We start from the raw sequence: 15,316 nt of genomic DNA on the forward strand, positions 1-15,316 counted from the left end.
GGAGCACGGGCTGTAGGTGTGCGGGCTTCAGTAGTTGTGGCAGGCAGGCTCAGTAGCTGTGGCTCGCGCGCTATAGGGTACAGCCTCAGTAGTTGTGGTGCACGGGCTTAGTTGCTCTGCAGCATGTGGAATCTTCCCGGACCAGGGCTTGAACCCATAGCCCCTGCATTGGCAAGCGGATTCTTAACCACGGCACCACCAAGGAAGTCCCCTGCAGAGACTCTTGAATACCAGGCAGTCTTGAGTTGATTCTCAGATCTGTCTCTGTGGTAGCAAGTGGACAGTATGCATGATACATACGTCAGGCTTGTTCAGGCTGCTGTTCTGTGCAGTCATTGGCAGAAAGAGATGAGGAATTTACTGGCTGATTTACTCAGCCAGCATTTTTGAGTGCCTGAGCATCAGGTGAATATGCTCCTAGCCATGCCCTAGAATTGCCTATTAGGAGAAAAGTGCACGGAAGCATTTAACAGGAGTGTGAAAATAGAAGTATTGAGAGTGGGCCTATGTAAGGCAAGAATTGCTGTGGCTGTCATGTTCATCAGGTGCCTCATCTCATCCTGTACATCCAGACTACATTTTCAAAATTACATTGTTTTCTAGTTCAAGAAAGGATAAGAAACTCAAAATAGTCAAAATACTTGGAATGCATGAAATAACAGGTAAAAAGAATAAAGTGGTTTTTTTATGAGAAATTTCCAAACAACTAAATCCTACTACAATAATTATTATAAGAGAGTCTTTTGGTATATTTCAGTTACTTCTGAATCCTTGCCAATGGCTTGTAGAAACAGTGCTTTGTAGTCTAGTTGATCCCTTCCTGTGACAGTCATGCCTGTAAGAACTTAAGGCATGGCTGTCTGTCATATCTTGCAGTAGAGGCTGAGCTCCCTTACCTGCAGTCATGGCTCTCACCTTTGTGTTATAGACTTTTTGTTTTATCATCAGTAGCAGTTATACTTCCTACTTCCCACAGTGAAAAATCCTGAACATAGAAATACAGTTTTTAAGAAATTTCCAGTCAGCCACAAAGCTTCATGGAAAAAGAGCCTTTAGCCTGAGATAAGGAAAGAGGTGAGGGGTTAAGTGCACAAAACTCAATAGTGATTCTGTGTCATTTCGAGGCACAGCAGATGGGCGTCTGTGTCTAGCAGTGTGTTCATTATGATGGTTCCATTACAACGAACAGCTTAGATACCGCTAGAGTTGCTGTCCAGTAATTAGCACTGCACTGTATTTTAACTGCTTTTCTCCTGTAGGAAAAGGAAGAATTGATTGAAGAGTGGCAACCAGAACCTCTTGTTCCTCCTGTCTCAAAAGACCATCCTGCTCTCAACTACAACATCGTTTCAGGGTAAATTGTTTTTGCTAGTCAAGGGCTTATATTTGGTTTCCTGTAGGTAAACTCAACAAAGTATACAGTGGTTTATATAGTATTCCTTTTTTAACTGAAATAAGATTTTTAGAAATTTCTGGAGATCAGAAACTGCTTTTTAATAGTCTCCAATTTGGGTTTCTGAGTTTGTCCCTTTTTAAAAATATATATATATATTTTTTTTAAAGTAATACACACATGTAATATTTCAAATGGGAAGACAGTTAAAATGAAAAACAGCATTCCTACTTTTTCCCACCTGGATTGTTTCTGATTTTAGATCTGTTGAAGGTTAGCTTCATAACTAGATATTAGCAGTATGCTTACACTACTGTTTCTTGATTGATTAATGATAGGCAGTGCCTGTTGACTTTCACAATATGAATTATGAAACTTCAGCTCACTTATGCTACCTACCTCCTGGCTTCCAGTGTTTTATTTATTTTTATTTTTATTTCTTAAATTTAAGTATACAGAAAATATCAGGCACATATGTATCTACCACCCAGAAGTAATAGGTATTAACATTTTGCTCTCTTTACTTTAAATCTATTTTTTAAAAGAAATAAAACATTAGAAATGCAGTTGACCCTTGAACAGTATGGGGGTTAGGGGCCCTGACCCTCTGGGCAGTCAAAAACCTGCATATAAATTAGAGTCAGCCCTCCAGATACCCAGTTCCTCCAGATATGTGGTTCTACATCCATGGATTCAACCAACTGTGGATCATGTAGTACAGTAGTATCTACTGTTGAAAAAAATCTGTGTATAAGTGGACCTGCACAGTTCAAACCCATGTTGTTCAGGGGTCAAGTGTATCACTAAAGAAATCCCTTCCCATCTATCACTTACTCTTGCCTCCCAGGCAAGATAACCACCATCTTGAAGTTGGTAGATGTTTTTCCTTTGCTTATATTTATACTTTTGCCACAGCACGCCTGTTGCCATGAAAGTGTTTAGTATTCTATTTAAAAATATGTTGTAGGATATTCTCCTGAGTATGTCCTTCTACTTCTGGTCTGATCTGAGAGAGGCTTGTATTCTTCACTTTCGTGAATTTCTTTGGTCTCATGAAAGTTTTACTTGTCCTGAAATCAGACTTACCAATCATTAATGTTATGGTTATAAAATCCTTCCTACCACAAAGGTCTAATTTGCCTGTTTTCCGTATGACAGTTAGTTGTCCCAACATTATTAGTTGAATAGTCCATTTTTTACCTACTGATTGGAAATTTCCCTTCTTTCATATGTCAAGTTCTCTTATAAAGGATCTGTTTCTGGCTTTATTTCTATTCTTTTGGTATATTTATCTCTCCCTGTGCCAGAACCTCGCTTATACCACAGCTTAATAATAGGCCTTGACTAGAGTGAGTCCTTCACCTCCTTGTTCTTCACAATTGTCTAGGCTATCCTTGACTCTTCACTATGAGTTTAGGTTTAGCTGCTCAGATTTGACCAGAAAATGGGTTTGGGTTTGTGACTAGTAATGCATTGAATTTATGGATTAATTTGGAGAGAATTGGTATATTGCTAATACTGAATCTCTTCACCACGTACCTTGTGTGTCACTTGTATACTTAGGTCTTTTATGTCTCTGAGAGAAGTTACATAACGTTCTTCATAAAGATTTTGCTTAACTTTTTTTTCCCTACTTTTTATTTGGAAATAATAGTAGATTCACATGCAGTTGTAAGAAATAATACAGAGAGATTTCATATACCCTTCATCAGTTTCCCCCAGTGGTAACATCTTGCTTAACTATAGTACAGTATCACAACCAGGAAATTAACATTGCATATCTTTTAGTAGCTTCGTCTCTGGGTTCCAGAGAGTTTTCACTTCTGTCATGAGGCATCATTTTCTTCTTGTTTCTGTGTTATTGCATTTGCTAGGATACCTAGCATGCAGTGTTGAATAGGAGTGGTAACAAGGGCCTCTGTATCCTGTTCCGGATGGCTTTTAAGGGATAACCTGTATGGTGTTATAGGCCTTCCTTTCTCTTCCTAGTTTGCTAAGGGAACTTTTTGTTAGTTTTAAAGTCAGTGTTAAATTTTATTAAATTTTTTTTTTATCTATTGAGATGGTTGTGACTTTTCTCCTCTAATTCATTGCTATATTAAATTGTACTGATCGATTTTTTTTTACATTAATTAAGCATATACATAAATTTTTATGAGAAAAATTGCAAGCAACCATGCCACTCATCCTCACCCCAGATTTCAGCTCTGTAGACTTGCAGAAAGATGGGAGATTTACTCTCCGGAAAGGCTAAATATAAATTGGAAGTCCTAAGAATGTGTGAGGAGGCGGGTGCCATTCTAAAAACAGAAAGCAGGTATATAATGAATAATGGGATGCTAATCCCGTTTCCTCCAACTCAGCTTTCAGAAAGTTGGAAACCAGATTTATATCCGCATATACACCTCACTGGAGGATTCCTCTCTGGTGAAACTCAAAGTCAAGAGAATAAAAACAGAAAATTTTGAGTTTGGGGTCTCCACAGATGAATAAACAAGTCTGTGTCTCATTATCATAGAGTGAAGCCCACCATTTACAAAGAAGCCAAGCCCATTTACACAGTGCTTGCAATTAGCATTTCAGTGTCTTACTCTTAAAAATGTGTGGACAACCTTAAATTATGGTCCATTGATTTTCAACAGAATGCTGAGACAATTCAGTAGGGAAAGAATACTCTTTTTAACAGATTGTGATGGGACAAGGGGATATACACATGTAAAAGAACGATGATGGACCCTGACCTCACACCATGTGTAAAAATTAGCTCAAATTAATCATGGGCTTAAATTTAAGAGCAAAAACTATAAGTTCTTAGTTTAGAAGAAAGAAAACAAAAGAGTAAATCTTCATAATCTTGGATTGGCCAGAGATTTTTAGATACGACACAAAAGCACAAGCAGCAAAAGAAAAAATAGACAAACTGGACTTCATTAAAATTAAAAACATTTGTGCTTCAAAGTCCACTACTAGAGAAATGATACAAAACCCCACAAAATGGAAGAAAATATTTTCCAGTCATATATTTGTTAAGGGGCTAGTATCCAAAATATTAAATATATAAAAAGAACTCTTACAACTCAGTGATAAACCCTATATAAGCGTGACTATTTGGTTAATTTTTATTAATTGTTGGATTTTTTTTTTTTTTTTTTGCTAATATTTGGTATTTTTAGCATCACTATTGAAAAATGAGTTTAGTCTTTTTCTTTTCCCTTACTGTGCTGGCCCAGCTTTGGTATCAGAGGTATATTAGTCTTATAGTTTTCCTGGCAACACTATTTGTGTTTGTTCTGTTGAGCATAGATTTTTAATCATGAACTTAATGTCTTCAGTGAGTTTTTAAAGCTGTTCATATTTCCTTTTTGAGTAAGTTTTTGTTACTGCCATTTAGTAATTGTTCATTTCTTCTTTTGTTTTCAAATGCATTGGCATGAAGTAGTTCATAGAAGTAGTTCATGAAGTAGTTCATAGTAGCTCCTTTCATATTACTTCTTCTGCCCTGGGTCCTGGAGTGTTTGAGATTTTGTGTGCAGTCTCTGTTTCCCACAGCACTCTAGCTCTCCCTAGAGGAAGCTCCACTGACCTTCAAAACCAAATGTTTGGGACTTCCCTGGTGGTCCAGTACGAATCCACCTTACAGTGCAGGGGACCCGGGTTCAATCTCTGGTCAGGGAACTAAGATCCCACATGCAGTGTTGCAACTAAGCCCATGCACCACAACTACACCGAGCCCTCGCGCCTCAACTAGAGAGCCCACGTGCTGCCAACTACAGAGCCCATGCACTCTGGAACCCCTGCGCCACAACTACAGAGCCCACACACCCCAGAGCCTGCGCGCCACAACTAGAGAAGAGAAAACCTGCACACCACAACTAGAGAGAAGCCCACGTGCCACAACGAAAAATCCCGCATGCCTCAATGAAGATCCCGCATGCCTCAACTAAGACCCGGTGCAGCCAAAAATAAATAAAATAAGTAAATAAATAATAAATTTTTAAAAAAAACGCAAATGTTGTGGGGGTTCATCTTCCTGGTGCAGGACATCCAGGCTGGGGAACCTCTTGTCGGGCTCAGACCCCTCACTCCTTGGGAAGGGCTTCTGCAATTGTAATTATTCTCCCATTTGTGGATCACCTACCTGCAGTTATCGGTCTTGACTATACCATGTCTGCACCTCGCCTACCCATCTCATTGTGATTCCTTCTTTATATCTTTAGTTGTGGAAGATCTTGTCTGCTAGTCTTCAGGTCATTCTCATTGATAGCTGCTCTGTAAATAGTTGTAATTTTGGTGTGCCCATGGGAGGAGGTGAGCTCAGGGTCTTCCTAGTCTGCCATCTTGGCCACTCCCAATGCAATAAATTATTATTTATTTATTTATTTTTGGCTGCGTTGGGCCTTCGTTGGTGCACGCGGGCTTTCTCTAGTTGTGGCAAGCAGGGACTACTCTTCGTTGTGGTGCACAAGCTTCTTGCTGTGGTGGCTTCTCTTGTTGAGGGCTCTAGGCACACAGGCTTCAGTAGTTGCAGCATGTGGGCTCAGTAGTTGCAGCACACGGGCCCTAGAGCGTGCAGCTTCAGTAGTTGCGGTGCGTGGGCTCAGTAGTTGTGGCTCGAAGGCTCTAGAGCGCAGGCTCAGTAGTTGTGGAGCACGGGCTTAGTTGTTCTGTGGCATGTGGGATCTTCCCCGACCAGGGATCAAACCTGTGTCCTCTGCATTGTCAGGTGCATTCTTAACCACTACACCACCAGGGAAGTCCCAATAAATTATTTTTTAATTAAGGTGTGTACATTGTTTTTTAGACATAATGCTGCTGTACACGTAACAGACTACAGTATGGAGTAAACATAACTTTTACATGCACTGGGAAACCAAAAAATTCATGTGGTTCTCTTGATTGCTATACTTGCTTCATTGCAGTGGTCTGGAACAGAACCCGCAGTATCTCTGAGGTGTTCCTGTATACACAGTTTTCTTGAGTTCTGGATTCTTTCATTCGTCCAGTTGTCTGTTCTCCCTCAAGTGCCAAACCTGTTGTTAATGGGGGTCTGTAGTATTTGTTTCTTTCTGGTAAAGCACCATTGTCCTATTTCTAAGTTCACTTATGTAATTACTGACTCTCACTAATAGTGTGGTTGTGGGTTTTGGCTGGGAAGGGTTTTATTTTCCCTCCTTTGACTCTTCTGAAGCCTTGTTGTGGAGATGTCTTTCTGTATCGGTTTTATTTGCTTCTGTGAGGAACTTTGAAGTGTCTTCAGCTCCAGTATTCCTGTGTTAAGTGCCCTGTCTGGCTTACTGCTGCAAGCCTGCATGGGGCACAGGTGTTAGCCTTCCACTTCTCATGGAAACTGTTTTCCTTTCCTGCCCCATGTGCTAGGCAGAAACAAGATGTCTGCATCCCTACGTCATGCTGGCAGCTTATCGACTCTGGTCAGGGGCTTTGGGTGTACTTATTCCTGATAGTTTGATTTCTCTGTGTGTCACAGTTTTTGTAGAATGGCCTCAACTTTCACAGCAGCAACCGTTAGTACAGACTTGTCTACGTGGATATTTTGTTTTTTCATCTTTTTGTGGGTGCCAACACCTCCACATCAGGGAGGACTTATGAAACTAAAGAAGTCCTGGGAAGTGGGAAACTAAATAACAGTGGATTATTTGAAAGAGAAGAAGCTCTTGAAGCAATAGGAAAAAAGAAGAAAATATGTAATGAACACCTCTTATAATGACAAGTTGAGAGATGAAGAAATTGAGGCTTATGCAGGCCAGGTAACATCCCTGAGTTTCTGAAGTGGTCAGTAGCCATAATACTGACGGGATCTGCCTGACTCCACAACCATGTTCTTTTCACCGAGTCTTGTATGAGTTCATCTGCTTTTGTGAATTTACTTCAAGTAGTCATTCTTTTCCTTCCCTGGTTTCCCAGCATCTTTCGCTATTTTTCTCATAGAAAACCAGTTCTGTTAAAACATACCAGTGAGAGTGGTGTTTCCCCGTCTTTTCTGACCACAGTGCATTTTACAGAGCAGCCCAGTGCACAGAGCAATGCGTGTGTAGAACAGTTCCGTGCCACCGTCCTTTCCCTGGCCCTGTTGGTGCATTTCCATTCCGTTCTATTCTTATGGCTTAGTTTAGGTGAAATAGGCTGGCTGTGACTAAGTAAATTGATCTCACAACCCTTTAATAGCTCACGTCCCATAGTTTGGCCAGTGTTTTTGAAGCATGACTTAAAGCTAGAGTATTTGTCAGCAGAGGACATAATAGGTTGTCTCCTCAAGAGCCCATCTCTTGTCTCAGCTGAACTCAATCCATGCTTCTCCTATGCAACTGGCCACTCTATTTTCCCCCCTTTTTGGATGAGGGGGATTCCTTTTAAATGGTATTCCAGCATTAACTTTAGAAATTGGGAACAGCGCTTACTTATTCTTTTGGTGGCTTCCTGTAGGTAACATGTAATTTTTTTTTTAATATTTATTTATTTTTATTTATTTATTTATTTTGGCTACGCCGGGTCTTAGTTGCTGCATGCGGACTTCTTAGTTGCTGCATGCAGACTTCTTAGTTGCAGTGTGCATGCGTGATCTAGTTCCCCACCAGGGATCAAACCCAGGCCCCCTGCATTGCGAACGCAGAGTCTTACCCACTGGACCACCGGGGAAGTCCTAGTAACATGTATTTTTAAACCACTTAACTGTAAGATTGTTGCTTGCTCTGCCTCTTCATACCTTTGATCTTGATCTTTTTATGTTTCCTCCCTGTTTGTCTCATTCCAGGTACTTTATTTAGCAACTTCTTTCTTAAGTGAGTTTTAAAACTAAAGCAACGGTGTGCCATTAATCTATTCATCTTGGAATTCTAGCTCACTTTTTTTTATTTAAGTAGTACAGGGTGACCTATTAAGAGTAGAATTAATGACCGAGTATCTGATTTTTAATATACTATTGTCTAATTTTACTTTTTAAGAATAAAAAGAGAGATAGGAGGCTAGAATGCAAACAGAGTAGAATGGCAACACTTGTGTGTCCTGTCGCCTTCCCTCTTCTGAACAGCTGATAATGTGTGTCCTGTAACAAGAATGACTGCTGAAGTATACCACTCTTGTCTCTTTCCCCAGCCCTCCAAGCCATAACATTGTGGTGAATGGAAAAGAATGTATAAACTTTGCCTCATTCAATTTTCTTGGATTGTTGGATAACCCTAGGCTCAAGGTAAGTAGCACATATGCTGAAGTGGACAGATAACATGACTGACATAAGCATCTGGACATAAAATAAGAGACAAATGCAGAATATCAGAAAGGACTGTGTAAGTACTTACTCTTTACTCTTTAGTGACAGAGCTGTAACCTAGTTTTCAACAAAGGGAGGCAAGGGTGTCCTAATGTGGCTTAGTGTTGGGTGACAACCAGAGAACTATATGAACCAGACCCAGGTAATAGTTGGAGATGTATCTAGGAAATTGCTTCATCTCCTGTTGGGATTGTGGGCCAGTAAACATTTTTTGAGGAAAGACCTATGCCCACAAATGCCAGAAAGTGCGAATGCATTGAGTTAACCAGGTGTTAATGATCAAGCTAATATAACTTTTCCATGTTTTAAGTCATATACCTAACTCTTCCCATCCCTCTTTTCTTTATATCCTGTTAGAATTGTCTTAGTACTAAGAAAGGGAAAGCCAGGGTACTGGGGAGCTATGTGGGTTAAAGAATAGGAAATGTCATTTTTAAACTGTTAAAGATATATTATTACAGTCTAATTTTTTTTTTTTTTTTTTTTTTTTACTTTCACAAAGGCAGCAGCTTTGGCATCTCTAAAGAAGTATGGTGTGGGAACTTGTGGACCTAGAGGATTTTATGGCACATTTGGTATGTTTTCTGTCATATTTTTCAGACTACTGCTCTCAAGAATTAAGATTCAGTTTGATTTCAGAACTCCTTGGAAAAGGTATCCTTAATGAGTTGTGGTAATAAGCTGGCGAACTTTCTAGATTTTGTGTTTGAGATCATTGGTAGGAGATGCACTGGTCTGGGGCTGACTGTCCCTGTGGAGAAGAGCCATAGGTACCTAAGGCACACTGTCTCAGTAGGGCAAAGCCCGAGCTCTTGTTGCATTTGCCCCAGGAGACAGTGGTGTGAGGAAACTGTTTCTGCCGGGCATGACAGTTGTAAGGGGAGGCGTCCGGCTGTGAGTGGCTCTGCTCTTGGTAGTCGTGCAGGAACCCAGATTTTCCCTGTCTCGTTGCTTTAGGCCTGAGGGCACCATCTTTGTCTGTGTGGCCGAAGCCAGGTGATGAGTATGGGGGAGCAGGCGTGCAGGGCATTGGTACCTGTTCAGGTGGGCGGGTGGGGTTGCTCATCATTCTGCCCATATTCTGTTGGTGAGAACATAACCCAGGTCACGTCTCCCAGCAGAGGGACTGGAAAGTTGCTCTAGCTGGGCGGCCACCACGTGCCGGGAGGAAAGTGAGAACGGATTTGGGGGATGGGGCAGGTCATACACTGTGTAGCCCTTTTCTTTCTGGAATGAGGACAAAGGATCATTGATTTCCTTGTGTGTGAATGACCTGGAGATGGGCTAACTACATATTAGCATGAGAGTTGTGATTTCAAACACTATGAACTCCCTAAATCAGAGTCATCAAAGAAGACCCTGGAATTTTAAGGTGGTTTTTTATTAAATGTATATTGTTCTTTGCTTCTGAAAATTTCAAAAATGTTGTTAAATAATTTTCCAAATGAGTGTATTACTGGAAATAACATTCTGGTTTACAAAATGTCAGAGGGTAGGGACAATGGGGCCAGGGAAGTCTCTTTTGTCTTCTCTACTCATTTTCATTTCTGGGTCTTTGTTTTTTTCACTTTAACAGTTAAGATGTTTTTATTTAAGGGAGCACCTTTCTTTATCCCTTAGCTAATTTAGTGGTTAAATTATTTTTATTGGAAACAGATGATGGGAGTTGGTGTCCAAGAATCCTACAGCTGGAAAGGATCTTTAAAATCTTGTATTCCAGCATCCCAGCTATTCAGAAGAATAGAAAGCTCAGAGAGGTTAAGTGACTTCCTCATGGTCACATAGCTAATTAATTTCAGCCCTAAAACTAGAAAATAAGTATTCTGATTTGCAATATTAATGGCAAGATCAAAGACTTAAAAGAGCTCAGATCAGAGGCTCCCTCTTTCCTCTAGCCTAGTGCAAACATGATTTGTTTGCCTGCTTTTTATTGGTAGGGTATTATTTCCTTCATAAGAATTAGAAAACTAGAAAAGGCATTTTTTTTTACAGGGTTGTTTGTTGTAATCTGATCAACAAGGCTTTCTTTCCATGATCTGCTTGCGGGGTAAAGAAATTTTTTCTTAAAAGCCTCTCTTTCTAGTAGATTTTATTTGCATGTGTGGCCTTGGGTCTTGCTCAGGAGTTAAATCTGAGAAGACCGACAAGAGATTTATTGCTGAATTTAGTGGAAAAAAAGTTTCAAATCTTCAAGACCAGTTTTCCCAGAGCTATGGAAATATGTTGTTTTAATTGCCCAGTCAATTTTTCATTTGGATCACCTGAAATATGTGTAATAGGATGCTGTGTGCCTCTAAACTTGGGGGGGGTCGTTAAATTAATGATTCAAAAAATTTTTAATTTAAATATAGTTGACATACAATATTATGTTAGTTTCAGGTATACTATATAGTGATTTGACATGCATACATTATGAAATGATCACCATGGTAAGTCTAGTAACTGTCTGTCCCCAAAGTTATTACAATATTTTTGGCCATATTCCTTATGCTGTATGTTACATCACCATTGCTTATTTATTTTATAACTGGAGCTTTGTACCTCTTGATCCCCTACACCTAATTTTCCCCACCCCTGATCCCCTTTCCCTCTGGCAACCACCCCTTTGTTCTGTGTATCTATGAGTCTGTTTTCATTTTGTTTTATTTTGTTTGTTTTGTTTTTTAGATTCCACATATTAGTGAGATCATATGCTATTTGTCTTTCTCTGTCCAACTTATTTCACTTTTCATAAAACCCTCTTGATCCATCCTAAATTAATTTTCTTGATGGAATAATTCAATCCATGATATAAACCTCAAAGATTTAAAGAGATAGTGAAGTCTTCTCCCCAATGCCATTCTGCCCCCAAAAAAGCCAGCTGCTATCAGTAGTTTCTTGTTCATTCTTCCAGGCTTTTTTCAGTGTGTGCAAACCACTTCCATACATTTTCCCCCCCGTTTTACAAAAATGGTAGCATACTACATACATGTGGTGTGCTGTTCAAGTGCGTTTTAAATTTAAATTGGATTTCATCTTTCAAGTGTCTGAATGGGCCACCAGAGTCAATATAATGAACACGTAATTGTGTATTAGCTACTCTGAACTACATTATTGGTCACTGTGTCATCCTTATCCTAATGTAGTTGAAGTTCAAACAGACTGTGGTATCTGGACAAAGGTTGAAGGTTAATTGGCAGTGTGATGGTTTTGTAATAAGACACCAAACCTACAGCTTGGAGTAATGTGTATTGTTTTTTGAGTACATTGTCCTTCCTGTAAACTTGTTTTGTTCCTTTTCAGCAGTTGCCCATGCTTGCTTATCATCTTTTTTCCTTTCTTTATGTGTATATCGTATGTATTTTTACTTGGTTTTCCAACAGGGTATTTTCTGTGTTTTTCCTTATTCTGGAACTAATCACTTAAATTACTGTAGTTGTGTTAAATTACCTTGAAATTTCAGTGTTAGATAAGTTCAAGAAGCTACTTGAGGTCAGCTAAGGCTATATTTTAAATCTCTAAAATACCCTTGGGAGTTCCCTGGTGGCGCAGTGGTTAAGAATCCGCCTGCCAATGCAGGGAACACAGGTTCGAGCCCTGGTCCAGGAAGATCCCACATGCCACGGAGCAACTAAGCCTGTGTGCCATGACTACTGAAGCCCGTGCACCACAGCTACTGAAGCCCGCATGCCTAGAGCCTGTGCTCTGCAACAAAGAGTAGCCCCCACTCGCCACAACTAGAGAAAGCCTGCGCACAGCAACGAAGACCCAACGCAGCCAAAAATAAATAAATAAATTTATTTTAAAAATAAAATACCCTCTATAATTAAATTATTCAGAATATTTAGGGTACATTTGCCCTTTGTACTGAGCATTAAAGCAGAAGTGAACTTCCCTTTCCTCTCATTTTAGTAGCTTACATGTGAGGCTAGGGTCTCTTTCCCAGGCCCACCAAAAGGTTGTTTTTGATTTTGGCTTTTTCTTTTCCTGGAAGTACTAATATCACTCAGGCATCTGTTTTCAGTGATGAAAATGCTCCCTCTTTTAGCTCTTTTCTCAACTTTTCAGATAGTGAATGAAAATCACTTATTGGAAAAGTAAATTTCCTTATTACAACATTTTCTGTTTATTATTTCATAGTAACATATTAGATGATACTAGATGATTAACACAGAAAAAGAAAATTGACAGTTGAATTAAAATTCTTCTAGTTTCTTAGGCTAAATGTTCTCCTGCCTCCTGAAGGCCCAGCAGGTTCTTAAAATAGTCTTGTGAGGACTGTGTGGATCCGAAGTTTTCCACCTTCTCATCTTATTGTTTTAATGTGTAGTTTAGAATCAGTCAAGTGATTTTATCAGGTTGTGGAGCCTTCCTTTCCTCTAAGGCTAATGGGGCCCCTATGCACTTTGATAGTTTCTCTTGCTGAACCTCTCTGATTGTTTTGTTTGTAATGCATTCAGATCTCATTTACATGTGGTTTATCCCTGTGCCTGGGATCTGCTTTGCATACATGATGCCTACTTGACTCTTTGGTCTTAAACTAAATCAAAAGACAGTTAGTGGCAGAGTTTCATGGTGAGAGATAGTGGCATGTAATTGTGTTCTAGAGCCAATAGTAAACAATTGTTCATTTGTTTATTTTAAAAAATATTTTCTCTGTGTTGTAGGACCATGACTGCCTGTTTTAGTAGGAAGGGCATTTGGTCATAAAATTCCTACATCTGCCGCTTCTTCCTACCAGTCATGGAATTGTAGTTTTTGCAGTGTAGGCAGGGAATGATCTTAGTTGCACGACTTAGAACATTTTGGTAAGAATCACATAAGATACCGTATGTGAAAACATTCTGGAAAACATTCGGCACTGTTTTTAATGTTCTAATGAGTACATAGGTGATATTTGTACTTTTAAGAAAATTGTCCAAGTCTCAAGGGATTTAAAAAAAGTAGGTAACACAAAAATATGGAGATTTTAAGAGAAAATATAGTTGGTTGTTTTTAAACTGTTCTAAAGTTGGGTATTTCATAGTCTTTCCTCTGAAAAACAATCAAGAAGGCCATAATACCTCCTTTTATTCTGATAAATAGGAACTTGAACAAGTGGCTTTAATATAAGATAGTCCTTAAATATCCAGGATTTGGATAACTTAATTAGCAGATAGCGTACCTTTTTTCCATCTAAAAGATTACTTTTTTTTATTCTACAAATATTGAGTTAATTGAACAAACACCAGCATGTTGCTTTTTCGATGCCAGACATTGTTGTGAGTGTTTTATAAGCATTTTCTTGCGGTTCTCCTAACAATCCTTTGAGGCAGGTAGAAGTGTTAACCATTTGACAGGGGAAGGACCTGAGAGGCACAGAGCAGTTTTGGGCCTGTCCATGGTTCACACCTGGCAATGAGGGAGCCCAGGTCTGAACCCCCTGTGATGACTGCCATGGCCAGGCCTTGTGTTTGGTGTGGGGCATCCTGCCCTGGCCTTGCCTCCCATCTGTTACGTTCTGGTGAGGGAGCAGGTGCCAGAAAGGGCAGCAAGTGCTGAGAAGACACAGGCTTTCTGGTCACCTTCCTCCGTGGCCTCTTGCCTACCATATTGGTTCCTAACAGTGAGTGAGAGAATGACGCATGCAAATCTGTGGCACTAATTGTTGAAATGGATCATACACACAGAAGATAGGCATCCAAAGTTAAAGAACATGCCCTGGTAGTTTTTCTGTTTGCTGCCTCCCCCGCCCTTGGGTTAAGAGTTTCTTCCTTGCAGAGTAGCTATCAGACTTCAAAAGAAGTTATGCAACTGTCCGTGTTTACCTGTCACAAAACCTGCTTTGCAAGGCTGACATCAGCTAAAACCCAGTGTCTTTAGATAGGAGGAGGAAAGGCCCATCTTTTTTAAACTTTTGGGACTAGGCAAGAACCAGTAAGTCATTGATTTATTGTAGAGGGATTCTTCTTACCACTTTATGGCAATGACATAAAAATGGCTATGAGTATGTATAATGAGAATACTAACATAATTTTTATCAACTGGGTAGCTAACTCTAAAGCCCTAAAACAAAGCCAAGATTGTTTTACTGTTTTATTGCTAATCAATGAAGAGAGTCATTTAGAGCTACAGAATGATTTAAAATCCTTTTTTGTAGTTGGCAAAAACAGTTTGTCTGTATCCATAGCATGTTTTTTCTTTTTAAAATGGAGATACTGAATGAGAGCAATTCACTGTGGCTTGGGTTGTCCATCTGCTAGCTAAATTGTTGAGATTTGGGATAGATAATTCCCAGTTCAGAGGCAGCATTGTAATTTGAAGGAGGCCTCCTATGGGGGACCTGCCCTCCTGTCTCATCAGAAGTGAGAGGCAGCAGAGTGGTGGGGACCTATCTGTGGGCAGGGTGCTCAGAGAGCACTAACAAAGAGGAAAGGAAGACATGCCTGAGACACGCCCGTGCTCAGCTGCATGGGCGTAGCTGGTTCTCTGGTGCTTTGCTGCTTTCCTCGTTCTTGCCAGACTTTGCCTGCAACACTTCCCTGGCAGCATATCTCGTGGAAGGGCGGGCAGTCAGGAGCAGGATCAAGTCTTCAGACTTGGTGGTGTTGATGTCACAGATTTGATGCTTGAAGAGCTAAGCACTCTTTTGGTGCCATTTTGATCAACCGGGATGCATT

General features: G+C 39.9%; 1 protein-coding gene across 30 annotated transcripts in view; it reads left to right on the forward strand.

Annotated features, from left to right (window-relative positions):
* Window positions 1-15,316, forward strand: part of SPTLC1 (serine palmitoyltransferase long chain base subunit 1) — a 65,334-nt gene that overhangs the window by 4,663 nt on the left and 45,355 nt on the right. For all 30 annotated transcript variants that reach the window (XR_014266222.1, XR_014266223.1, XR_014266224.1 and 27 more), the window contains exons 3-5: window positions 1,260-1,354; window positions 8,504-8,597; window positions 9,181-9,253. Coding sequence is in view for 24 of the 30 variants with exons in the window: in XM_082471301.1 (XP_082327427.1) it covers window positions 1,260-1,354; window positions 8,504-8,597; window positions 9,181-9,253 (262 nt within the window). In the remaining 6 variants the exon portion in view is untranslated. The remainder of the gene's footprint in view (window positions 1-1,259; window positions 1,355-8,503; window positions 8,598-9,180; window positions 9,254-15,316) is intronic.

This window comes from Balaenoptera physalus, assembly GCF_965194825.1.
Source record: "Balaenoptera physalus genome assembly, chromosome: 7".
In the NCBI taxonomy this organism is placed as follows: domain Eukaryota; kingdom Metazoa; phylum Chordata; class Mammalia; order Artiodactyla; family Balaenopteridae; genus Balaenoptera; species Balaenoptera physalus.